Consider the following 27573-nt stretch of genomic DNA (forward strand, 5'->3'; position numbering starts at 1 on the left):
AAGGAAAAAAGATTTTCCTTATGCTAATAACCCTTGATGTCTGAAATAAATTAGATCCATTAGAGTTTATGCTCAATAAAAGAAAGATTTTAAGCACTCCAAAGTTAGTGACTCGAGACCAGTTTTTTGCTCTGAAATTCAATCTGCCTCCTTATTAATTCTTAGTGAGGCTCCAGAGCAGACAGGGGATGCAAAAATCATAATTCTGTACTGAACCAGAATTTTAAAGGACCACAGGTTTCTTTTCCTTTTCTTTTAATTAAACCATTTTTCATGCTTCCCATTTTGTTTCCTTCATTAATTTGATTTTGTTCCCATTTTTGTTTCATTTTTTTTTCTTTTCAAGGTTTCATTTATCCTATTTCAACTGAACAGAGAACCCAGAATGAATATGGATTTTCTTGTAAGTTTGATGTTTGGATTTTATGTTGCTGAATAATCATTTAACATTATTGCCCCCAGTTCAAATTTGCCTTTCTTTGGATCACAGATGTGCACACAGGAAATAGGAACCTAATATATTCTAACATGAAAAACAAATTAGATTTTTGATGCAGAAGAGAAGAAAGGGTCATTTCAAGTCTCTGCCTGATTTAAAAATCTGTCAGTCTGGTAACTGAGAAAACATATCATGTACCATGCTGATATAAATAAAGGGCAGGGTTCAAATATTAAAAGGGAAAAGTTTGAGAAAATGCAGACCTATTGTGCTAGAAATCATGAATGTTGAGTAAGTAATTATGGCCTGGTAAAGTAGAACATTAAGGATTTCAATATAATATTCTAACTGGACTTCAGAATCTTCCTGCAAAGCCTTAGATAAAAACCAGCAGAAAAGAGGTGTCAGCACTTTAAGAGTAGTGCTCACATAGTCAGGAGTATTTAGGATGTCACTGGTTGTCTGGAAAAAAAAATATGTCAATGCTGATTGATTGACAGGACAATAAATATTCTGCAAATTTTAGAATGAACAGTATTTATAAGAAGAAAGCATCATCTTCCATAGTACATTTAAATATGAAATGCTAAAAGAGATGAAGCAATTTCCAATAGCAAATTCACTTATATTCCCAACATACAAAAAATACCATGACTGGAGAGTGTGGGTTATCACATGATCCACTGGCAAATGAAGGAATGAGTTATGTCCCCCATATAAACCATGTGGCTGTGAGCCTTAGGAAAGAGCAGTGGCTCCTCAAATTTTAGGAGGTCACAGAACCTATGAATTGGAAAATTCTTTCTCCCACAAATACGTGTGTATAAAACTGACCATAAAATTTGAGTTTGCCTTGACCACCTGAAGTATCAATTGAAACACCTCTTTTGTAGTGAGCAGAGCAGCAACTTTAATTAGCTTTGCTGAGCATTTCTCGTGAGTCACAGAAAACTGAAACCAGAGACTTAACAATGTTCAAAGTAGTTCAACAAAGGTTTAATTTTGGCTTAAATTATCAGTTTTTATCATCTTTTCCAGTTAGATCAAACGTGTCTCATGCCACCAAGGAACATACAACACTTATAGGAGTTCTGTTCTTGCTTCTTCCAAACATGGGTGCCCTGGGACGGCACCTTGTATTGGTCAGATGTTTACCCTGGGGTAGTATGGCCTTTATGATCACTGAGCCAGAGCTATATCTGACTTAGTACATTATAGAGCTATATTTTATTCCTGTAATGTCAAGCTCAAATGTAAATCTCTGACAGGCCCACGAGAAGCTGAAGGTTCTCAGAGATAATACTGTATCTGTATCAAAAGCCTGGACTTTGCAAGAATCACCAGAATTGACCTCTGGCCCCCAAGTCTGGGCCTTCTAAAAGCACCCCTTTCTTATTCAATATATTTTTTCCTAATACTTGTGTTTCTTAGTTACACTATTCCCATCCACCACTTCATTGATTTAGGGAAAGTAAGAAGAGTACTATGGAAAGTAATTTTATGACTTGGAATGATTCTTAGAAAAATATTCTGGTTCAATAAACATACAGATTCCAAACACACCAGGTGTTTATGTTTCTTAAAGAACTATCAATGAATTCAAAACTCCTTCCATTTTTTTTTTCATCTGAAAGAATAATAAACTCTTCCCCCCATGGATTGGGCTGGTTTTAGCTCTAGTTTATATGCCTGGTAATAAATGGTCTGTTATCCTGCCCAATTATAAGATAGATTAGTGGGTGGATTGATGCAGAGAGAGAAAGAAAAAGAAATCAGAGATAATTTTCCACTGAAAGGCCACAGTCATTTTATATAGCTTTTGAAATTAACCTATAAAAAAGGCAATAAATGTCTGAAAAAATTATAGCAATACATATGTGTACTGTGAGAAAGTTCTCTAAGCAGTTAGTCCAGCATTGCATCTTTCCCTCTAGCTGCTCCTGATTCGGATGATGTTGCTCTCTATGTTGGGATTGTGATCGCAGTGATTGTTTGCCTGGCCATCTCTGTTGTCGTAGCCCTATTTGTGTATCGGAAGAACCATCGTGACTTTGAGTCTGATATTATTGACTCTTCAGCCCTAAATGGGGGCTTTCAGCCTGTGAACATCAAGGCCGCCAGACAAGGTTGGTGGACATTGCACTTCACACCCTGTTACTCATGCATGTATGAAGTTTCTTTAGGTGGTTTCAAGATCAATGATGTTTCAGTCTTCTAGTTCAGTTGGAACATAAGCTCATTGAGGACAATGACATTATTGATTTTATTCATTATTGGATTGATGTCATTCCACAAAACAAATTAAGAGTTGTCAAGATTCATGCCAGGTGTGGTGGCACATGCCTATAATCTCAACTGCTCAGGAGGCAGAGGCAGGAGCATCTCAAGTTCAAAGCCAGCCTCAGCAAAAGCAAGGCACTAAGCAACTCAGTGAGACCCTGTCTCTAAATAAAATACAAAATAGGGCTGGGGATATGGATCAGTAGTTGAGTGCCCCTTAGTTCAATCCAAAGTACCAAAAAAAAAAAAAAGAGTTGACAGTGTTCACAAATCATTTTCTGCCCCCCTGGCACATTGCTCTGTCACACTTTTTAACCTCTGTTTTGCAAAAAAGAACATTGATTTGTGGACTGACTTCCTAGTCTCTTTCTTTACCTTCTTTGACAAGATACCTTGTATTACGACGAATACAGTGGTTTTCAAATGAACCCAAATCTAATATAGAAAAGGGACACTGTTACCTAATGGGAACCTCATGGGGCATACTCTTCAACCCAGTCTGTTGCAACAGCCAGATCCTTTAGGTAAAGTGAATAGACCTCAAAGGAAAATATAGAATGAGCCAGTAACAAAATGGATGCTAGTTATCCACTTGCCCTGCTTTCAGCAGAGCCTGAGAGTCTGTCCATCTCTAACATTAGCTGAGCTGCTTTGCTTTTGGCTCAGAAAGTGTGAGGGGGTGTCTGACTTATGTAGGCTGGCCTGAATGGAGAATGCCAATGGAATTCTCTTTTCTCTAAATCAGATCTTCTGGCGGTGCCCCCAGACCTCACTTCAGCAGCAGCCATGTACAGGGGACCTGTCTACGCCCTACACGACGTCTCAGACAAAATCCCAATGACCAATTCTCCAATTCTGGATCCACTGCCCAATCTGAAAATCAAAGTGTACAACACCTCGGGTGCTGTCACTCCCCAAGATGACCTCTCTGAGTTTACAGCCAAGCTGTCCCCGCAGATGACCCAGTCCTTGCTGGAGAATGAGGCCCTCAACCTGAAGAATCAGAGTCTCGCCAGGCAGACGGACCCATCCTGTACAGCGTTTGGCACCTTCAACTCCCTTGGGGGCCACCTTATTGTTCCCAATTCAGGTAATTCCTAAAGGTTTAAATGGCAAAGATGCAACTTGAAAACATTTTTGTCCCCACATCTCTGTTTTCTTATTAAACTGAAAAGTTAACTGTGTATCTAACCCAAATCTCCTTTCAGCATAAATAAAATATTACCTCAGACCAAATCAGCAAAACCATTTATCTTCCCTCAAACAAGTCTGAAACACTTCCTCTAGAAATATTTGACTCCCAACTTTCTGCTGAGATACAATTTAGAACTGTCATTGACCTTCTTTTTTTAATAGAGCTTCGGGAGGCAGCAGTAAACCAGGAGCCCTCACAATTGTCACTGTATTATAAAAAGAAAAATTAATTAGAAAAAAAATGTCAGTTGATTCAGTTCCAGCTAACTAAAGGAAGAGATGATTCAGAACACTAATTTTTTGATGATCAGAGACCTCATAATAGATACCAGATTCTTCCTTTATTAACTGAACTCTTCATCCCTCAATCTTCAACCACAAAGTATTTATAAGGTCCTAAGTCTGACCTTGGATATATCCATCTATAATATCAACCTAGAGAAAAAGCCTCAGAAGGACTTCCATGGTGACCTTAAGTTAGTGACCAATGATGTTGGATTAGAGATTGGTACTCAAGAATCAATAATAATGGGTTTGGAACCATAGGCCAGAAGAGGGCTAATGACTTCCTCTTTGAATCTATCTTCACTCTTTGGAAAAAAATGTGAATATTTTTAAATACAGTAATAGAAAGCAACTTCATTGACCTAATATGTTAATGTCACATGAAAAATGCAAGTAATATTCAGACCTATGGAGGATCTCTAGACCTGCATATGAAATTGTCTTTTTTTTTTTTTTTTTTTTTGGTACTGGGGATTGACCTCAGGAGCACTCAAACACTGAACCACATCCCCAGCTCTATTTTGTATTTTATTTGGAGACAAGGATTCACTGAGTTGCTTAGCACCTTGCTTTTGCTGAGGTTGGCTTTGAACTAGTGATCTTCCTGCCTCAGCCTCCTGAGCAGCTGGGATTACAGGCATGCCCTACCATACCTGGCTTGTCTTTGATTCTTATTCTCCCATTGCAATGCCTTTCATAGCATACTTTTAAAGAAGAAAAATTTTAATACAGTTGAAATATTTAATAGAATGTCATTTTGCCTTTATACATTTTACATAGCTGAGATGTTTTATTTTAAATGCTTTTTTTTGCCTTTTTCTCAATTTCATTATATTTGTATGCTCTTTAAGATTATGATATTTTACTATATTTATATTAGTACATCAGATGACTCCAGGAAAACATTTTCTATTTTCTCCCATTGTTTTAATATTATGATTATTTCTAAGACCATTCTTCCCCCCCCCCCCCCGGGGATTCTGCTTTTCCTTCCCATTGCTACACTTGCCACTTATTCATATATGAATTATATAAAGGCTTCTTAAGTGGAAGGGAGGGAGCCAGTTGTTTTAAGTACTTAATATGTATGAGACAATGATCAGAAACATCATTTCATTTAATAGAGTAACATAGTCATTCATATTTGTCAGGCCTTATTGTTTCTAATTTACATCTATAATTTTTTTCATCCCCATAACAAAGACAAAGGTACATTTTTATGATTTTCATTGGGGAAAAAAAAATGCTGAGTCTTACTGGATTTGTGTGTTCTTCCTGCTCTCCCTCCATGCCCCCCACAACCGTTCTCTATATATCAGCCTGACATTAACCTTCCTGCCCCACCAGGGCTCCCTCGTCACTCTCCTTTTCAAGAGGGCCCTGACTCAGCATCTTCCATGGGCTATTCCAAGGCCTTTGTATCCCTACTTCCCCTTGACTCTCTCGTCTTTACTCTTGAGCTATTGTAACGCAGTGGGGCAAGTTTTCTTGTTGCATCATATTCATTTGACATATACCATTTCCTTGTTAACTATATGTTACTTAAGGACAAGAACACTACCTTTTCCTACTTGGCATTCACAATGGTGCCAAACACTGTTCTCACAAAGATACTCCATACATCGTTATTGAGCTGAATTAAAGTGCATTTCATGGGAATGAAATGATGGAGCTAAACATCCTCACAATGCTGACCCCCAACCCCAGTCCCAAGTCTCTTTGAGATGATGATCAGTAGTGCCCTTCAGCAGTTCCTAAAGGCTGGGCCCCGGACCTTCATCATGGGCATCACCTGGCAACTCATCAGAACTATAGAATCTCCCATCCCCGCCTCAACATTTTCAATCAGAAACTCTGTAGTAAGGTCCCCTAATCTGTGGTCTAACAAACCCTTCAGGTGATCCTGATGCAAACTCAATGGCAAAGGATTGCTGCATGCACAGTTAGCTTAGAGCACAGTTCAGTCCAATAGTGCTCCCACAGGGCACCAATTAGCAGCTAAGTAGAAGTGCTTTGACTGGCTCTAACTAAACTCACAGTTCACCTTTTTGAGTTATGTGTAACAAAAGTACCTCAACAATTCTGATTCTGTTGTAGAATACATGATGATAGCCAGATATTTCAGAAATAAATCTTTTTTGATATGGTTGAGGTTGTCTTTGAATCTTATGGAGATTTTTTTTAATTAGAAACAATAGATCATTACTGCTGTTTGAAAGTTTATAGCAGTTTTTGGTTTTTCTCTTGTTTTACAAGGAAAACAACAGTGGAACCATCTGTCTCTTCCTTAAATAAAACCAGAGTTTAAAAAATCATTCCTCTAAGTAATTCCATAACAGTTCAGAGGGAGCTGTGGTAACTACAGAGGCCAATAAGGAAGGAAAATAGGGCAGCTATGAGTATTTACATGTCTTTGGAGAAAAAGCAGCAGTCTTAGTGCTGCGTGATCACAGAATTTCCTCATTACTTTTTGCTTGCTGCAAAGGCATTTCTTTCTAGAAGTTTCCTTTTGATTCACAGGTCTCATACAACTGCTTTTTTCTTTTGCTGCTCAGGAGTAAGCTTGCTGATTCCCGCTGGGGCCATTCCCCAAGGGAGAGTCTACGAAATGTATGTGACTGTACACAGGAAAGAAAATATGAGGTAAATATGCTTTTTTTTCCCCTGATGCACTTGACTTTACCAGTCTAACTTGGAGGAGAATTGTACAAGAGAAATAATAAACCCAACATATTTTTGTCTTAAATGACATACAGTTTTCTCTAGACCTGTAAAAGGTCAAGTTATACTTCTTTTTACCTTTGAAGCTTCTGACACTTTTGCAGATCTTGAGGATGGGTGGAATGCCTAAGATCTTTGTTCCAAGTAGACATGTGGCCATATTAACATGGAAAAAGTGGTCAAAATGTGATCCCTGGAATGTCCAGAGAGATGTGTGAGTTGACACAGAGACATTGACTTTGTGTGGCCCTATTCAGAAATCTAGCCTGTTCCCATTACAGGGTTAAAGGTCTCAAAGGATTGGACACCCATAACCCCTGACCCGCCCCTCCTACCTCAGTTTAGCACCGACATTTACCCACAGAATTTTTTGTGATTCTCTTCCAATGTGTCATCAGCCCCCTTCTTACATTTAGTACTTATAAATTTCAAACTCAGGCCTTTCAAAGTGGGTCAAGGGTTGGTTAAAACTAGGTGGAATCAACAGGTTGTGTTTCAAATGGGTCCTAATCACAAAGATGAAATTATTTTAAGTAAAATTAACACAAGGGGTTTAGAAGTTCTAAAATCAGTTTTCAGTTTGAAGTTTAACAAATCATTGAGAGTCTTTCTCAATCTGTTCCCACATAAAGTGGGTGTTAAATAGTCCTTCAGAGGCCTCTAAGGAACACAGAAGCCTTAATATAACAGACGCTGTTAAAAAGGAAGACCCTCATCATGTAATGACCATTGTTCATCATGAGGGGAATAGTGTGGGCTCCTCAGCCCTGAGCTCAGAGTACAAAGAGTGAGTGACAAATGTAGAAGTAGGTTATCATTATCACGCATTATGCCTTTTCTTTAACCCGCTCTCATCCTCAGAAAAACATCCATTTTTAGTCTTCAGTAGCTGAAAGAGCTCCTTTATTATGCACTCAGGTGGACAGATAGGTATTTATAATCGGTATGACCCAGAACATTTTTTTCCTCAGGTGGTGTACTTTCACCTATGCAAACAATAGCCAGAATAAGAGGAGAATAAAATTCCTTGAGCATTATTCGTGCCTTAAATTTGAGCAACCGAAAGTCACTTAAAGGCCTGTATTTACCTACATCAAATATTTATTCTTTTCATTCCCAATGCAAAGCTACATTCACAGACCTCAGAACTCCTTCTTTTGCAGCAGGAGAAAAAAAAATTAGCAAACTCCAAGATCCTTTTATTTTATTCATTTTTTTTCTCTTGTTCAGGGTTAAAGTTAGCATTAAATATGTCCATCCATCAAGGCTTTTGCCCACGTGGCCATTTGCTTAAGTAGAAATAAGTATTGGCTTGTGCTTTTGGAGAAACCATGAGGGGCTGATGGCCTCTATGTTCATCTGATTGCCATTATCTGCAGCTGAAGATCAGACCTTAAGGGGCTATTGCAAGCGCCGGCTAAAGCTGAAAATGTGTAACTCATCTGGTTTTTCTTCCCAAACTTTAGTTGGCATTCTAACCAGGATAATTGTGCATTTGAAATGAAGGAAAGAGAAAGCAGAAAATCGATAAAGCTAGACACACTGCTTTTAGGTTCCATTTCTTTTAACTGTAAAGAAAAGAAAACAATAAATCACTCCTTGCTGTGCCTACCACCTAAGGTTAGGTGCACAGGGAATCAAATTTGGAGTGCAAGAAGTCCTGTTTATAAAGATGATGCTAGACAAAGCTCAAGATCTCAAAAGAAAGTATGCACCAGAGACCATGAAACAAGGAACAAACACAAGAAGATGACCGTCTCAGATAAATGAGAAGTCCTCTCTCCACTCATGTTCCATTGTGACCTAGATGCATTTTTTCTTGTAAAAAGCACAATGGTGGGCTGGGGATGTGGCTCAAGCGGTAGCGCGCTCGCCTGGCATGCGTGCGGCCTGGGTTCGATTCTCAGCACCACATACAAACAAAGATGTTGTGTCCGCCAATAACTAAAAAATAAATATTAAAAAATTCTCTCTCTCTCTTTCTCTCTCTCCCTCTCTCACTCTCTCTTTAAAAAAAAAAAAAAAAAAGCACAATGGCAAGATTGTGCTTTAATATAGTAATAATGCAAAGCTTTGTTGCAGTGTCTTCAGCATACTCTTTATTTATTCCTTAGTGCAGCTCTGCAAGTGATAAAGAGCTTCTCTTTGAAGATGAACAAACTATGTCTCAGGGAAATTAAGTCACATAGTCAAGATTTCCCAGTTAGTAAATAAGGGTGGCAGAATTCAAACCCAGGTTCGTCTGACCCCAAGGACTCTTGGGTGTTCTTAGGTTCATTCCTCCTGCATAGCACTGGCACTCAGCAAACCTCTGTTTCTTATGATCCTGCATTGTGGACAGAGTGTCTACTGCTCACTAAAGACCCTTTCCATCCTCACATGATATGAGATGGAACTTCTCTGGAGGAAGACGCGATAAGGATCAGAAGGCATGGGTATCATTTCAAGGCATGTGTAGGAAAATTCTGAATATTTGCCTCCATTCTCCCTCTTTCTGATTCTTTCATAATATCAAAAATTGGGTGTGTTTCCAGCTGGATGGTATCCAGCTGGTCATCTGCTGATATGAATTGCCTGACAGGAGGCGTGAACTTAATTGCATGTGGCATAGTGAATGTGACAAGAGGGACCTTATCATTACTGAATATGCTCTTTAGAAAGCGCAGGCTGGATAGGCTGAAAGAGCCAGAGATGCGACAAGCCACCTCTGACCAAAGAGGGTGTGGAGCCTCAAGGCTGCACCCAGCATTTCTGCCTCTCCTGCTTTATAGATCTAGAGAGGTTGCAAAGCCTGTTCCCCCTGTGGATACAAGTTCCGTACCAAGTAGCCCTTTTTGCCTCACTTCTAGTAACAAGTTTTTAAAATTAGTCTAAGATTGAAACATTGTCCTTTGTCAGCTCTTACGGCAAAGCAATTTGAGAGTAGAGTGCTTGCCTAGCATGCCCGAGGCCCTGGGTTCAATCCCCAGCAATGAAAAAATATATAGAAAAGTTAATTTCCCTTTTCCTTAGTGTTCTCCCAGTGGCTTTATCAAAAGGCAAGCAAAAAGAAAAGAAAATCAATTTATAATTTCCAAATATAAAAGCAAATAGAACTCTTTTCTGTAAACTGTAGGGAGCCACAGAAGGCTTCTGAGCAGCCAAATGACACAGGAATAGCGGTGCTTTTTAAAGATTGATTTGGGGACAGTGTGATCGAATTGATAGAGGAAATAGACTCTTCCTGAAGGCTAGGTGCTGGGTTCTGCTGTGGCATCAATTTAGGTGGGAGGAGAGAGGGGAGAGTGAGTCGGGCCTGAGTCTGAGAGGACAGAAAGTAAAATGTATTGAGGAAGGGAAGGAATTTCATCCCTGACCCACAGTGTTGAGAAGGAATGCACAGAATCCATTTAGGATGCAAGTCCTGGGCACTGTAAGAATGTGCAGAGCAACAGAAGAAAGAGGTCAGAAGCAGCAACTGGCTGGAGGCGGGGAATCATGGACTGCAAACAAGAGGTGTTCCGGATGCAAGTGGGGATAAGGAGTCCACTAGAGACACTCAAGTGCAGTCGTGGCAGTGGATGAATCTGTGACAGAGAAAATGTAGGGACAGAAAGAAGAAAGCTGGGGAAACAACTTTGGGAAATATTCCCATTCAGGTTTGGGTGTAAAGAGAGAAACTAAATTACCTTGTAAGGATAAGGAACTAGATAAAGAGTTTTCATGCAGCACTGCACTTGACATGAAGGGGCTCCTCAGTGAATATTTTTGAATGAAAGAATATTTGTATAAGGATATATCAATCAACTGCAGTATAAGGGGATCCCAAGAAACAAAGGGAAAGAGAACTTCAAGATGGCTGAGATGGTTAACAGTTCAGATGCTAAAACAAAATGCAAAGACAGAGGAAGAACAATGAAAAATACACATTTTGTATGTACAATGCAAGTGTGTGTGTATAAATAATTAGACAAAAAAATAATAAATACAGTTTGTCGCCTGTAGGAATTGGTAGTGTTTAGAAATTTTTTTCCCCAACATTCCTGTAGAAATCACTTCAGAATGGTTTAAGGTGAGTTAAGGAAGGCCACCAAAGCTATCATATATATCTCTACTAAATACAAACAGTGAGTGTTTGTTAGGATAAAGTGGAAGGCCAAAATTCCCTTAGGTGAGTAATCATGCCTAAATCCTTTTTGTTTATTTTGACATGTTACCGTTTGGAATTTTATAAAATAGCAGTTGACATTTCTCAGTGACACTTAGAGTTATTTCTCCTTTTTGGTAGAGAGACTCCTTTCTCGTTCATGAGTCCCAAGTTCCTATGATTGAAGCAATAGCTATAAAAAGACTAAAGGGTGGAGGCAACGGAGACCAGGTATATGTAAATGTCATTCTCTCCTGATTCTGAACCATGTTTATATATTGAAATCCTACTTATAAAGAAATGTTGCAAGGTGGTTTATAAAAAATACATTCTTTTCTTTTGGGTCTCAATGGAAGGGATGAACTTAAAGAAGTGGATGAAAAAAAAAGATAAGAAAATGGGGAAAGTAAGGTTATTAAAGATAAGATAAAGTCAGGTGAGCAGCTGGAATATAATAGATTTGATATAATTCCCTGCACATTCCCTGGTAATAGATCATGAATTGACTGTTTCTAAGCTTTCAAAAGGAAAATGTGAAATATGCCCAGAAGCTCAATTATCATTCTCTGATTCCTCAAAAACAAGACATTTTGATAATACAACCAACAGCATTCTGATAATAAAAATAGCAATGAGTTTCAAGGTCTGCTTCTATTAGTGTCCTTCAGTGGAAACAGATTATCTAAGGCCTAAGCACACATTCAGTGAAATAATTCCACAAAGACCCAGCCATTCCATCCAGAGCACAATGCTCAGTTGTTCTGGCTTCATCCAGGGATAGATTCTGCCTGTCTGGGGAAATGGTGGCATGCCCTTCAGAGTGGCTTGCATAAATATATTTTTTGCTCAATTGAGCTTTTGATAGCAAGTGAGTTAGATATTCCCTGTCAGGTACCTAGAGTGCAAATATTTCAAGTTGCCAGTTATGTGGAAGGCGTGTGCTTGAAAACGCAGCTGAGCCTAGGGTGGGACTGTCATCCCGAGAGGCCTAACAAAAGAGATGAGCATCTCATGTCCACCCAGAGGCAGATGGAGACCCATTCTTTCTAAAGAGTTTTGCTCTAAGAAAACTGACAAGAAAGTCCTTACACCCATTACAAGCAACACAAAATACACCACTGTGTGAAAGAAACAAAATGACTTGTATTTGAAATCTCGCTTTGCTGATGCCTAGCTCTGTGTCCTTAGGCAAGCATGTTAACTAACAGCTCTGGATATCAGTTTACCATACTGGAAAAAAAACATAATATAAACACTTTACCTTACAGGTGTGCCATGAGCAGCAAATGCAATTGTTCATGTGGAAATTGTGTAAATTATGCACTTCTGTGTAGAAGTTCTCCTCACTGATAATAGCAAGCAAGAAATGAAAAATATCTCTGACAAGAAACAAACTCTTATGGACTTTGTCCTAGAGGCCTCAGGACCCATCCAGCATTTACCATGATATTGTCTTTGTTGGTCTTTAAGAAGTCTCTAAAATTTAATCATTGTTCATTGCTGAATTTCTACTTAATTGCTGCTTCTGCAGCTAATTTTTGCTCTCTGCTTATCTCCATTTTATCTGCAATTAATATTTACAGACTGCTTGAATAGCTTGGATAACACAAGAGACATGATGGAGTGAGGCCCTTCTCTACAAAACATGAATCAGAGTTATATTTAATTTCTACTGTTTTATGTATGCTTAATATCCTACCTTTATATAAATAAAGGAAAGGTGAATTTAGACACTCTGACCTTTGGTTTCACAAAGTTAAATCTTATCTAAGTCACTCTTTCTGTATATGCTCAGAAATGTTTCCAATTTCAAGCCGATTTCTTTCATCTTGAAAGCATTTGAGTGTCGTCTTATTTCTTCTTTGTTTTTCATCCCCTGTTATGAATTCCACTTCACCACTTCCCTATTCATTACATTCTCCCACCTCACTGGGTTAATAAATTCTTTTGACACTCATTGTCCCTCCTTCCTCCCCGCTTCCCTTGCTATCCCTCCTGCAAGAACAGTGCCCATCAATATTGCATGCCAGTGGTGTGCTTGGAGAATACCAGTCTGACAGCTCCCCAACCCAGCAGGGAATCTTCTGCTCCCTTCTGTTCCAATTCAATGACAAGAAGAACCCCTGCTTCCTATCCTTCCTGCCTTCAAGCACTGGCTGCTGACACCAGACTGAGAGACAGATGTTTCCAATCTCCAGTTATATTGCAAGGGACACTTGAAATGGATTCCACTTTAGGCTCCTTCCTCAAAAGTTTAATACTCACTTCTTGAGGTACACTTGTAACTAAAAGGTAAGAGCAGTGCTCTGGAAAATGCAATCATTGCAGATTTTTTTTTTCTCCTTGGAAGGAAAAGTAGAATTAAGCAATAATAAAGTCACTGCCTAAGGCAGATAGTGTAATATTAAATATGACAAAATGAAAGCAAAACTTCAGTCATGTAAGAGAATGAATTTCAGACTGGAAAGAAGGAGGACAAACTGGGTTAAAAGAAAATGAAAATCAGAGTGGAAAAGGGGATAGTAATGAGGTCTCAAGCTGCTGCTGATAACCTTATGATTTGAAGTGTAAGTACATTTCCAAGTACCTAGAAAACTTTAGATTGAATAGAGAAAACTTTGTTGTTATTCATAGAGAATGGAGATAATATTAAAAGACTAAAAGTAGGTAATGTTTGTTTGGGGTTTCTAAATAGGAAGAGAGAAAGACATAGGTTGGTGGATCTGAGTGCAATTTTAAAGTTAGAGAGGAAGCAGTGATAGCTAAGACTTTTTAAGGATAATAAATGCCAAATTTTAATTTAGAGTTTAGAACTGATAATAATTGTCATCTGTGATTGCTCCAAGATGTGACCTTACTTGTGAGGTGTGAGGTGTGAGGTCAGCTACTTTGATTTTGTGGCTACTGATGGAAGATACAAAACTCCTGGGTCAGAGACAAAGGACAGTTTGTTAGCAATCATGTCATCTAGAATATTATCTCTTTGTGCTAGTTTCCTGAGCCCAGGTTCTCAAAGGGTGATACAAAGAGCATCAGATGACATCTACACACTTACGTGTTGGATTCCAGTAAAGGACCTCTGAGCTTAGGGAACCTGGGTCTTTGTAATGAGAAGGACAACTGCCTGCCATTTGCTCCAGAGCAGACACTATTTTTATATTCCAAGACAACTCTTCTACAAGCATCCTTGAAAAGACATTAAAGAGTGCACAGTAATATGAGAAATCCATGGAGAATTATCTTCCAACAATATTAAAAATAATAATAGCTACTATCATTCATTGAGTGTTAAATGAAGGTAAGCCAGATAAACTAACTTCTAGATGCTGTAATAAATAATATATAAACTACAGATAAAGAATAGAGAAAAATCAATTTCAAGTGGCCATTGCAATTACAAAGGAATTTGATATGTCCTTTTTAATATCTATGTGAATAAGATAAAGGGGATGTCAACTGGACAATGTACATTTTAATGGGTTTCTATTTAGTTGAACTAAATAACTCAAAGGTATTGATGCTAGATGGGAGAGAGTTTTCAAGTGGTGTCCTTGAAAAGATTTCTGTCCTTGCCTTATTCTTGTGTTACAATGTTATCAGTGATTGTGATGAGAGCACAGATGGCAGACATATGAGATTTATGCCTAAGGATGAAAGACTGGCAAATACAGCCAATATTTGGAAGAAAGATGTAACATTAAGAAATTTACTGTGAGACTATTAAGGTAAAATCAAAAAGCTTAATTTAAATGGCCATACCTAGATTCAAAAGCCATTACTGCTAACACATAACAATATAAAGTATGCCTAAGAGTCATTCATGTAAGGAACACATAGAGTGGTTAGTTTTAACAAATTACTTAACTTCCTTGGGCCTTTCATTGCCTCATTTTATAAAGGAGATACTTAGCCATACTATCTCCATCTTTCTTTCTAACTGGAGCCTTCTCAATAATATTTATAAGTAATTACTTGATTACCAGTAATCTCAGAGAACAATTTTATGTTGAATGAATATAACTACACATTTCAAATCAAAGAAATAGTAGTACTTCATAGTATTTGAATATTGAGTTCACTTTAAGATTCCCCAAACTATTGTGGACACTGTAAAAAATCCATGTGAACATGAAGAGATCTGGAGACCATATTTTGCCAGTTGATGCTGAAAAAAGATGAGAATGTTTGGTGTGAAATGAAGATTTTGGAGTTGTAACAATCTCCAAATATATGAAACAAAGTGGGCTAGAAAACAGGTCAAAGATTGGTGAAGAGAAATTTCAGGAAACTAGATTGGGTTCATCCCAGCTAAGGATCTTTTTGAAATTTCAGTGTTTAATAAACAGGATGACCCTTTGGTAGCAATGGACTGTCAATGTGGATGTGTCTAAAGCACAGCCATGTTGTCAGAGGTTCCTGCTTTAGATAGAAGGTGATGTTCAGTGGCCTCCTGAGGGATCGTGAAATTCTTTGGATCCACATTCTCTAAGGCCAGGCTACTCTAACAGTGGCTTGAGCATTGTTATTGGGAAGGCATGAGTTTTAGTCCCTGTGCTAACCAGCACTTACGAGGTGTGAGACTTTGTACCATCCACTTAACACTTATGGGATGACTACTCACCTATCAAGATAGGTTAATTTATCCATTTGATTGTTGGTTAAAATCTTTTTGGGGAAACAATATGTTAGTCTTTAAAAAATAATAAAATAAAAGAATTTAGATCTTTGAGGTTCTTTCTGCCCAGATCTGAATATGAGATATATAAATAAAGAGAACTTATTTTAATTTCTATAGAAATACAGTTCTGTAGTGTTTCTGGTCATATTTGAAAGAATGAATCTGCCATACTAGCCTGAATTATTCCTGAAAGTCATTTGGACTAAGTTTAGCTCCAGGGTGTCCTCATTCTGAAGTGTTTTTTTTTTTTTTTTTTGAAGTATTTTTCAAGTTAGGTCCTAAAAACACAAAAGTATTTAAAACCCTGTGAGACCAATGGCAAGTATTATCAGAAAAGCTAGTTATATAACTTCATAAGGACTCTGTTCTTTCTCATTCCATCCTGAAAAGTATCAGCACATATATTCAGAGGAAGCTACCAAAGGCAACCTGTGTCTGAGGGAGGGGATCAAAGAGATGATGGCAAATTCCCTGTTTTCATAGAGACCTCCAGTCTTGAAAGATGAAAGCCTTGGTATAAAGAGCATGTCTTCACATTTATTTCTGCCTCACTCCCCCACTCCCCCCCAAAAAAACCCAAGAGAAAACTATTTGAACTGTTTGTACAACTTTAGATCTCAGATCTCAACAAGTACGCAGTGCATAATTACTATGAAATGTCACTGACATAGTTCTCTGCTCTCCTACCAGGCCACCCATGGAAGACTCTCAGACGCTCTTGACCCCAGTGGTGAGCTGTGGGCCTCCGGGAGCCCTGCTGACCCGCCCCGTCATCCTCACTCTGCATCACTGCGCAGATCCCAATACAGAAGACTGGAAGATCCAGCTCAAAAACCAGACAGCACAGGGACAGTGGGAGGTGAGGGGGCTTCTTTCAGAGTAAAGATGGGATTCGTGCACATCAGTAGGAGTAACTATGGGAGGCCTTCATTTCTAAAGCAAAACATCAGGGGAGAAGTTTAAGTTGTACTCAAAATGAGAGAGACTAGTTTCTGAGTAGTGTGTGTGTGTGTGTGTGTGTGTGTGTGTGTGTGCGTGTTTGTGTATGCACATATACATGCATATACATACATACACTCTTATTTTTTTAATTTATTTAAATTTGGAGGGAGAGAGTCATTGCACATTGTACCTTGGTTAGAGCACGTTAGGCACTTAATTGCAGAGAAGTATTTAAGATATAGTCTTTTGAATTTAACCTGAGAAAACAGAAAGGAAGTTTCTCCAAAGCTCTACTTTGAATGAAGAGAATCTGGGGCACCTTGTCCTTCTACATCTATTGCCATCATAACTTCAGGGCCTTCAGTGGGCCCCACTTCTCAGATCAGAACCTGTCACTTAGCACCTGTATCTGAGGAATATGCTTTATCAAATAATGCCAATTATATAACTCTCTCTCTCTTTCTCTCTCCCCCCCCTCTCTCTATATATATATAAAATAAAATTATGAAATATGAAGTTGTAATATACAAAGTATGTTATACTATATATATATACATAAGTATGTCATATATGTGTATAATATGTATATTATGTACTTCATGATTACATATGGTATTTTTCATTTAGGGAACAAATTTTTAAAGATATATTTGAAGATTTAAACCCCTAATATTTTAGGAATGTAGAGTTAGCAGAGTAGGAGGGCATCCTGGAATTAATTAGATTTTTCTTTCTATGGATATCTGCTATTCTTGGCCATATGAGGAGATCATGCTGTGTGTGTGTGTGTGTGTGTGTGTGTGTGTGTGTGTGTGTGTATGTGTAAGGGAGATAATGGTGATTGTACCCAGAATTGTTTGTCATTGAGCTGCATCCCCAGTCTGTTGTGGGTTTTTTTGTTTGTTTGTTTTTTAATCGAGGTCTTGCTAAATTTCTGATACTGGCCTTGAACTTGCAATCCTCCTGCCTCAGCCTCCCAAGTTGCTGGGATTATAGGCCTGTGCACCACTGCACTCAGCAAAAAAAAAAAAAAAAAAAAAAAAAAAAAAAAAAAAAAGTATATTAAAGACATCAAGCCTGACAAATCTTGCCTTCCATGAAATGTGGCAAGAAAGATAGTTTGAAAAAAGCAGTGTCCTGCTTTGGGAAGTAACTAGCAGGTGAATTGTGAAAGAATGCAATTGGATGGTATTCCATAAGGCCTTAGTTTTCCTAATTCTTTTCAAGTATATGGGTTTTTTTAGGGGAAAAACTTATACTATAATGGCATAGCAAAACAGTATACTTTTAGATTAAATAATAAATATATATTAAATCATTCAGTTCTCAGAAACAGAAAATAAACTAAGGTATACTGAAGTCAGGGTAACTTATGAAGGTATTTTGGATTTTCATGTAGATTCCAGTAATGTAGATTCTAGGAAGATCAAAAAAATAGCCAAGCAAGGTAGCACATGCCTATAATCCCATTGGCTCAGGAGGGTGAGGCAGGAGGATTGCAAATTCAAAGCCAGACTCAGCAACTCAGTGAGACCCTGTCTCTCCATAAAATATAAAAAGGGTTAGGGATGTGGTTCAGTGGTTAAATTCCTCTGGGTTCAAACCCCAGTACCAAAAAAAAAAATGCACTGTGTAAAAGACTTCAACATAAAGAACATTATCAGCATATAGGTGGCAAAGGGAAGAGTAGAAAAGGAGATAATTATAATTATTAAGAATGGAAGTAGAGGTCTGGGTCTGGGGCTCAGTGGTGGAGCGCTTGCCTACCAAGTGTGAGGCACTGGGTTCAATCCTCAGCACTACATAAAAATAAATAAACAAAATAAAGGCATTATGTCCATCTACAACTTAAAAAAAAAATAAAAAAAGAAGAATGGAAGTAGCAGGATCAAAAGGCCTGAGAAAGAAAGGAATAGGAAAGGATAAAGAATAATGAGCACTCAGGAGAGGAGACTACTCTGCCTACCACCACCCACAGCAACCAGCATGCATCCTCCGTGGCTTAGAAATATATAAGCCCTGTCCCTTGTCTCTTCCAGGATGTAGTAGTGGTTGGAGAGGAAAACTTCACTACCCCCTGCTACATTCAGCTGGATGCAGAGGCCTGCCACATCCTCACAGAGAACCTCAGCACCTACGCCCTGGTTGGGCAATCCACCACCAAAGCCGCAGCAAAACGCCTGAAGTTAGCCATCTTTGGGCCTCTCTGCTGTTCCTCCCTGGAGTACAGCATCCGGGTCTACTGTTTGGATGACACTCAGGATGCCCTGAAGGTAAGTGACTCCTGCCTGGCACTCCTTCTTCTTCACTCCACTTGTAAGCCAAGGTTTGGTGTGGCTGAACACACCTGGAGATTTGTCTGTGCAAATGCACCCAGGTGTGTGAACACGTGCATTCCGCCCCAAAGGACACAGTTAAAGAAACAGACAAATCTCTGGGGCCATGCTGACGTATGAGCCATTTCCTTAATGCTGATTCCTCCCAAGGGCTACTTTTGTTTACCTTCCTTGATTTCTTTTAATGAAAAATGTAGAAGAGTTTGGCAAGGAGACCCGTGGATGGTAAATAATCTGCTTCCATGTTTATCTCAGCTGTGTTCTTCCTATAAAAGAAATTGGCGTAATTGCTCACACTGTATGTTCCTCTTGTGTGCTACTTCATTTATATGCTTTCCCATTCTTTTTACGAGGGCTGTGAGGGAGAGGGTTAGCATTTGACAACAGGCTGCTGCTTTGCAGAATAAATGAGCTTAATTCCTGGTGTGATTATTGCCATTCATTTTATCCCATTTGAAGCTTTAAGGGATATAATAAGTGCCTTTGAAAAAGTTATGATCTAGAAGGAAGAATAAAAGAAGTATGGCAAGGATGAGGAGATAAGTCAGAATGTGATGAATGCCACAGCCGAGATGCAAAGTTCATGCAAGTTCAAGAGACAGAGGCATCATGTTATTTTGAGGAAAGATGAAAAGAAGCTAACATTTGAAATTGACCAAAGTGGAAGGTAGGGTTTCGACTAAAAATTCAATATTTCCAGGTGGAAGACACAGCATGCAGAAACACAGAGCAAATGATGCCTCTAGGCAGGTATATTATTCCAGGAAGCCTAGAGTGACAGGTTCCTCCCATGAAGAGAGACCTTGACTATCAGTGAGAGGAGTTGAGGTTCAATCTGTTGAGTAATAGAGATAGAGATAAAGAGGTTTAAACAGAAGAAAAACATGATCAGAAATATACATTAGAAATATTAGTCTGAGGGGCTGCGATTGTGGCTCAGCGGTAGAGCGCTCGCCTAGCACGGGCAGGACCTGGGTTAGATCCTCAGCACCACATAAAAATAAAGGCATTGTGTTGTGTCCATCTACACCTAAGGGGAAAAAAAAATATTTTTTAAAAAATAAATATTAGTTTGACTTCAGTGGGAAGAGATAGTCAATTAATAAGAAGAGCAGGATAGAGCTGAGATGATAACAGAAGAGGATGATAAAGGGAACAGGAGAAAAGGTCCTGTTCAGTAGCCTTTATCAGGCCTGGTCACTAACCTCCGTGGGCCGAGTAAGAGATCAGACTTGTATCTCTAAGTCAATGGTAGTAAACTCAGGGGACAGGCAACTTTGGGGTTACAACCTTAGTTCAGGTTGCTATAACACAATACCCAGAATGGGCTGACTTAAACAACAGTTCTTTCTCACAGTTGTGGAGGCTGGAGACTTGACATCAGGGTGCCAGTTTGGCTGGGATCTGGTAAGAGCCTCTTCTGGTTGTAGACTGCTAACTTCTCACTGTGTCCTCACTTGGTAGAGAGATAGCTAGAGTTTTCCCTAGGGTCTCTTTTATAAGGACACTTATCCCATTCATGAGAGCTCCACACTAATCACCTCACCCCAACCCTGAAGGCCCCACCTCTTAATACCATCACATTGGGGTTTAGGATCACAAAATATGAATTGTGGAGGACACAAACATTCCATCTATAACAGTGCTTATTCTTTTAGAATACTGGATTAGAAGTATAAATTGGGCATTCAGACAGAGATACCCGGGCACGGTTAGAAATACAGGTGTGGCTTTGTACCAATCTCTTGCAACCCCTGTCCTGCCCACCTCTGGTAGTTTCTTGTCTGCTGTCTACTTGTATGACATCAACTTCTTTCGTTTCCATAAATAAGTGAACTCATGCAGTGTTTGTCTTTCTGTGCCTGGTATCAAAGTGTACCCCATAAATGTGTAAAACTATTATGTGTCAATTAAGGCAATGTTTAAAAAGCCATACCTGATCTTTTTAAAAGAAATATAGATGTGGCTGTCCGGACAGAGAGATGATCCCAAGATATATATTCAGGAACCAACAATATTGATATTTGTCATCCAAGGTGACCAGGGAAAATACTAAAAGACAATAGAGAGAGAAAATAATAATAATAACAACAAAACAGTAATGTATTTCTGAGAGCTTCCTAGGTACCAGGCAAAATTCCAAATATTTTGTATTAACTCATTTAATCCTCACAGAAATTCTATATCAATCTCATTATCCCCACTTGACTGATATGCTAATAAACATGGCACAGAAAGTTCAAGTCAGTTTTTCTAGATTGCACCAGCTACTAAGAGGAGAAGTCAGGCTTTGTAGCTGCATCTGGATGTCAGGTTGAGCTGCTTGAAGAGTCACACCCTGAATGACAGGGATCAAGGAGGAAGAAGGGCAGCCAGCAGGGTGCCCAAGTTGCTAAAGAAAGATGAGCACCCAGAGGAAGAAGAGAAGGGGGAAAAACAAGTCCAGGAAGCCAAGGGAAGAAATTTTTTCTGTCAGGGTATTTCCTATGGAGTTTCCATCTACAGGGTAGTTCTGGGGTCATGAAAACAAAATTGACTCAAGGGACACAAATGGAGGCAGAGAGACAAGTGAGGAGCCAATTGCAATCATCCTTCCTCATAGTGGATCAGCCTAGTTCCCAGGGGAGGGGATAAGACCAGGTGGGTTTCTGGATGTATTTTTGATGATCAAGCCTATAGGATTTTTTTTTTTTTTGATGTGGAATAAATGATGCGAACACACAGCTCTAGTGTAAAGCTTCAGGACATTTCTTCTAGACTCCTTGAAAATGCAATACCTCTAAGACATTAAGAAGCATCATGATTTCTAAGATAGAAATTATGCAAGGCTTAAATTCTTCTTAGGGAAAGTTGTATTTGTTTGGGGATCCTGGGATCTGATTAACACAAATCTTTTCAAAGAATTCCAGGAAAATTATTGCAAAAATCATACCATAGAAGACCCAAATCATATCTAAAGTGTTTGGTACACATAGTTTTATTCATACAGTTATACTCAGAAAACTCTTGTCCTGTCTTCCCAGCAGACACACAGAGATCTATTAAAAAATGCAAATGTATATTTTATAAAATACATTTGATTATGTTGATTAGAAAGCCATGCCAATGGTCAACACTGAGAGAGACCAATGAACAGCTCTTTTGCAGTGAAAATAACCCCAAAGTAGTTTGTATTGTGGTCAATGCTTTCCAAATAGACATTTATAAATTTTCAGCATCTGGGGATCCAGCACTTAGCCTGAACCAAAACATGAATAATGGATGAGGCATTCTTAAACCTCACGGACTTTTAATAATGCAAAAATATCAAAATTCTAGTTGTAGGTAAATGGTCTGTCCAATGTACCAAAGAGATAGTTTAGTCACATTTATACGATCTGATCTCACCCTTGAATTGTGAGTGGATTAGGAGTGGATTAGCTGGAAAAGGCCCTTCAAGGCTGAAACTTTGCCTTCTTGGCACCCTGCTTGCTAATGTTCCCTGCCAGTCTCTCTGATGTCCCTGCTTCTCTTGTCGCTCTAACCCATAGTACATCACCCCTCCCAAGTCCTTCTTCCTCCTTCAGGCCTACCCCACTCCTGTTTCATGTTCTTCCCAACCCACTAGTTCTTTATCTCAACACACATAGGAATCAGTGACGAGCTTTTGAAAGACTCACTCCAGGGCTCTACCCCAAAGGCTCTGATCTAACTTGTCTGGGTACTGAAGTTTTTTCTTACGGCTACCTGTGTTATTCTCTTGTGAACTCATCCTAAATATTTTCATCTCTTTTTTGGAACTTTGATTGTATTAAGGATAAACTTCCCTACACCCCCAAATGGTTCTTTCCCCATTTCTTTACCTGACCACATTAACTACCAGTAGATCTTCCAGGTTAACAATGCCTGTCACGAAGTCCACACCCTTGAATTCACCACAGGCCAAAAGGAAAATTCTTTGGGGGGCTGGGAGTGGTACTGGGCATTGAACATAGGGTGCTTTACCACTGAACTGCATTCCTCACCCCTTTTTATTTTACTTTTTATTTTTAGACAGAGTCTCAATAAAGTTATTGAGGCTGGCCTTGAGTTTGCAATGCTCTTGCCTCAGCCTTCCCAGTTGCTGGGATTACAGGTGGACACCCAGCTAGGTTGAAAATTCTAATAGTTCTCATACTCCATGACTATTTCTCTGGCATCTTTCCACTTCATGGGCTGGATCTTTCTTGTGTGGCTCATTACCTGTCTCAATTCCCTTAGCACAGACAACATCCTCATCCTAGCAAGACTTGCCTCCATCATTCTTTCTACCCATTTTATTCCAACAATTCTCTGAAATTTAGTGTCGCCACTTAAATCATAATCCCTTGGCCCAGAGGTCCTCTATTCCATCATTCAATCATCCCACATTATCTACCTACCAGTATAAATGTTCTATAGCTTTCATCCTTGGTGCTAAGACCTCCAATGGTGACTGGCTTAATTAATGACTACAACCATCTTTCCTTGCTGCACACCGAAGCTGCCCTTGGTTCTTAAGGAGAAACTTCCTCAACCTTTCCTGGTCTCCTGATCTATAAAAAGTCTGTAAAATTTCCTCTGTTCTTACCCATATCTACAGGGAACACACTTCCCACCTGAAATCACCTGTCATCTTGAGCTGGAGCAGGCTTTATGAATTTCCATAGCAATGATGACCTCAAATGAACACGTATGCTCTACTACAACTTTCAGTTCTACTCTGTTGTACTGCTATGAAAAAAAAAAATCATACATTTCCAATTGAGTTTAAGCAACACCTCACCTGTTCCTCCACACACTTTTATTTCTCTCTTCTAGACTCTTGGATTTCACGCAGCATTCTTCCAAGTATCTTCCACTCCCCTAAAATTCCCAGTTGTCCTGCAGGCCTCTCCATGTTTAGGAATGACCTCACCTTCCACTGGATGCATCCTTTCTGATTCCAAATCCTTAACTTCAATCTCTTCTTTCATAATTTGGACTCTAATGAAAAGAAGCTCTGATTCTCTGTTTGTGATCTAACCCAACTCCTCGCTACCTCCATCTTTAGCATAGCAAGTAATGCCCAAAGGTGGTCCTCCCAGGACTTGATAATTTCTTAAAGTTGCTATTGTAAGTTGGGGATTCATTATGAATGACAGAAAAACTCACAGAAACATCAGAAGAGGTGTAGACATGGAGCCCCTGTGGAATAGTCACTCTCAGGGGACATACCTGCACAGTCCTTGAAAGATTTTAGAAAAAAATGGTGGCCCAACGTCTAGAGAGGAGTGTTTCAAGAATGCTATCACATTTTATCATCTCTGGTTATATTATCATATTTATGGATGGGGAAAAAAAAGAAAGTTTCCATATCAGTCATTCTCAAGTAACCCTGGTACCTTTTTTCATCTCACATATACTTCTTTGAGTTTGGCAGCTCTTATAACAAATTTTCCTGTATTTTGTTAAGCCTTGGGGCAAAATGGTCACCTGAAATTTAAAAGCCGCATTTAGCAATTGTGAAGCATTCGTATGGCATCAGAATGCTAGGAGTGACTGACAGGGTAGAAGTCAAGGCTGGTGGGAAACAGTGGAATTCTTTTATACACCTTTCAGGAGGGGTTTTTCCTATGCATGAGTTTGAAGGACCAGTGGGAATAATGCTCAGGTTGAGTTCACATAAAGACATAAAGATGCTAAGAATTTTGAGAGTAGTTTGGAAATCAACTCAAATAGAGAGGTCAAGTTTATTGAAAAGATGGTATTTGGAGTATCAGAGCTTTTCTTTTTCCTTCCTCATCAGGTGATTAAAGTAATAAAAATGGTGTTTTCCTTTCATTATTTGTAAAGACTTAAATCCTAGTATAAATAGACCAGAAATTAACAGAGAGCAAGGTTATATTTGGAATAAGTTTTTAAACACCCAAGGAGAAATGTACATCTACATAAAAATAAGAAATTTCTGCCCCACTACATGAAGAGTAAAATATCTGAGACTCTGCTCCTAACAAAGGGGCTTATATAAATCCTGAGATTCAGAACATAAAAGTGGAGTTATTTTCATACAGTGTGGATAGTGTCAGATTTTCGTTGAATTTCTGACAAATGTATTTATGATATCAACCAAATAATGTGTATTGACATATTATAGCTTTATGGAGTCACCTGGAATGTTGAAGAGTCTTTGTTAGATTCATTCAATTTTCACACACCCTAATCTAGGTTCTAATATGCTCGAAGAACTCTGTGAAAGATAATATCATGTTTTAAAAAAAGAAACACTTAAAAGTGGAGAAAAATAAATCTCTTGGATGAAGCCTAGTTGAGAATTGTTTGCTACCTTCTTTGGCCATGTTGGAGACAGTCACAGGCAGCTGGTTAAGTGGGGAGGTGGTTTTATTTTCATCCTACCACCTGTCACCACCTCCACTGGCATCTTTCTGTTGCTTCTTTCATGCCCACCTGTGCCCTTACTGAACCCAGAACTCCTCAGTCTACTTCATCTAGGCCTTTGAAGGCTGGCCTTCCATAGAATGGGCCCCATTAGCCACAGCTTTCCTTTCCGTGCCCTCATACAAACTTTAAAATGACCCCAACCTGTGTTTTATACTTTCATAATCTTGCTTTTGGGAATTAAATTAATATATTCATGCATATGACACAAGTGTTGCATAACGAGAAGAAAAATGTGTTAAAGTTTCCTAATGATTTTGTCTGCCTCAGGAATACCTTGAAGATTCAAGGAGATCAAGATTATTAAATCTCCTGGAACAAAATAGGACCTAGATATGAATCTCTTAATCATCACACAGAGGGAATTTAGACTATCATGGCATTTTAAAGATAATAGCTCAATGAAAATATTACATTGAATTTTGATGTAATTGTGGGACGCATTTCAGGTTTGTTGGTAGTTTGATCATTCAGCCATTTAATCACAAGGATCTTTTCTGGTACCTTAAAATTCACCTTTTATTTATTATCTTCTCAGGAGACTTAGCCTTGGCCCTGGCCAATCCTCTAGCTTGGAAATGACCTGCCATGTTGAATTTATTTAAGAGACAGAGGGAGAATAGAAGTAGTGGTAGATTGAATAGTGCCCCCCTAAGATACCTACATATTTATATTCAGAATTTGTGAATATGTATTACACAACAAAAAACTGATTTCACCGTCATGAAACTGAGATCTGCCTTGCTATAATCTGGACAGTCTGAGTGGGTCTAATCTCATTATGTAGGTTCTTCAAAGTGGAGTTCCTTTCCCAGCTGTAGGTATAGGGAGGCATGATCATAGAAAAAGAACTGGAAATATGTGCTATTGCTAGACTTGAAGATGGAGCAAGGAAACCATGAGCCAAGGGATGTGAGAAACCTCCAGAAAGTGGAAAAGACAAAAAAAAAAATCAAAGTTTTCCCTTAAGCCTCAGAAAGGAAGGCAATTAGAACTTGGTTATAGACAGTTAGGCCTATGCTGGACTACTGACCTCTCTGACTGTAAGACAGTTAAGAAATGCAATGTTAGTCCAAAATGACCTAAAGCAACCTATTCCCAATACATAGATGTGAGAGAAAAAAAAAAACCACAGGAGTATGCCCAGGGGGATCCAAGTGGCATGGCCACTTCCTTGAATGTTACCCCTTGGCACTTTGCTTTAAAAGTGTCACAAACTTCCCTGACTTGGCAGGCTGGAAGTGGCATCTCAGACCAAGAATCCATGGCAGCAACAGCTGTGGGAACAGCAGGCAGAGCCCTGGAAATGAAGTGACTTGATGTGGAAATGTTTGCACCTGGTCACTAGAGTCCAGCCTTGTTATTAGTAGGGATGAAGCAAGGCAGACTAACACCGGGGGATAGCAGTGCACCCCAGCGTGAACACAGGAAGGGAAAGTAACAACTCGAGGCTGGGTGCCAGTGAGGATGACCTGAGCAGGTGGAAGAGGCCAAGCTGACAGTCAGATGTTCCCCACTGCCTGGCTCAGCAGCCTGAGGCCCGAAGGCCAGAGGAGGAGACAGCACATGCAGGGCAGAGAGCAGCCTTGCTGAAAAACTGGCAGGGAACGGGAGAGAAGGATGGTCACTGTTTTTGGCCTCTGGTTTGGTGGAGTGCAGGCACACAGCTGTGACAGAGACAGTGGCGACAGCCACAGTAGCAAAGAGAGAAATTTCTCATCCCCAATGACCAGGGCAGGTTTCAACACAGGATTAAAGAATGAATAGAAGCAATAGAAGCAGGTTCTGCTAAATCTGTTGGCAGATGTGATTCTTTTCAACACCAGTCAGCACAATCATTAAAGGTTGGTCTTTTGAGGTTTAACCCATGTGGCATGCTGAGCTGTTCCCTGTGTCTTTCCTGTTGCAGAAGCTGGGTGAAGGTGGGGCTTGCAGCGGTGCTACTGGTCCCCCAGGGCTTGGCCAGCACCATGGACAGAGCATAGGGGAGGGGTTCCATCTAACACAAAGGGAACAGCTGTAGTTCAAGGCTGGGTGCTGCTTCATTGTAGTCTCAGTGCAGGATCTCAGAGTCTTCTCCACAATAGCTCCCTCTATCTGTTCATGGGCCTGATGCCATTCTCCAGCTCCTGTGCAA

The 27573-nt window shown here is 39.3% G+C and overlaps 1 protein-coding gene across 2 annotated transcripts in view; it reads left to right on the forward strand.

Moving 5' to 3' along the window:
• Positions 1-27573, forward strand: part of UNC5C (unc-5 netrin receptor C) — a gene marked incomplete at its 3' end in the record, with an annotated part of 359207 nt that overhangs the window by 311114 nt on the left and 20520 nt on the right. Inside the window, exons 8-13 of one of the 2 annotated variants that reach the window (XM_081304710.1) lie at positions 347-403; positions 2374-2565; positions 3465-3809; positions 6754-6841; positions 16414-16582; positions 18705-18938. In XM_081304710.1, the coding sequence (XP_081160836.1) occupies positions 347-403; positions 2374-2565; positions 3465-3809; positions 6754-6841; positions 16414-16582; positions 18705-18938 (1085 nt within the window). The remainder of the gene's footprint in view (positions 1-346; positions 404-2373; positions 2566-3464; positions 3810-6753; positions 6842-16413; positions 16583-18704; positions 18939-27573) is intronic. The other variant, XM_081304711.1, reaches the window with a different exon arrangement.

The sequence above is a fragment of the Spermophilus citellus genome, assembly GCF_964194105.1.
Source record: "Spermophilus citellus genome assembly, chromosome: 8".
NCBI lineage: Eukaryota > Metazoa > Chordata > Mammalia > Rodentia > Sciuridae > Spermophilus > Spermophilus citellus.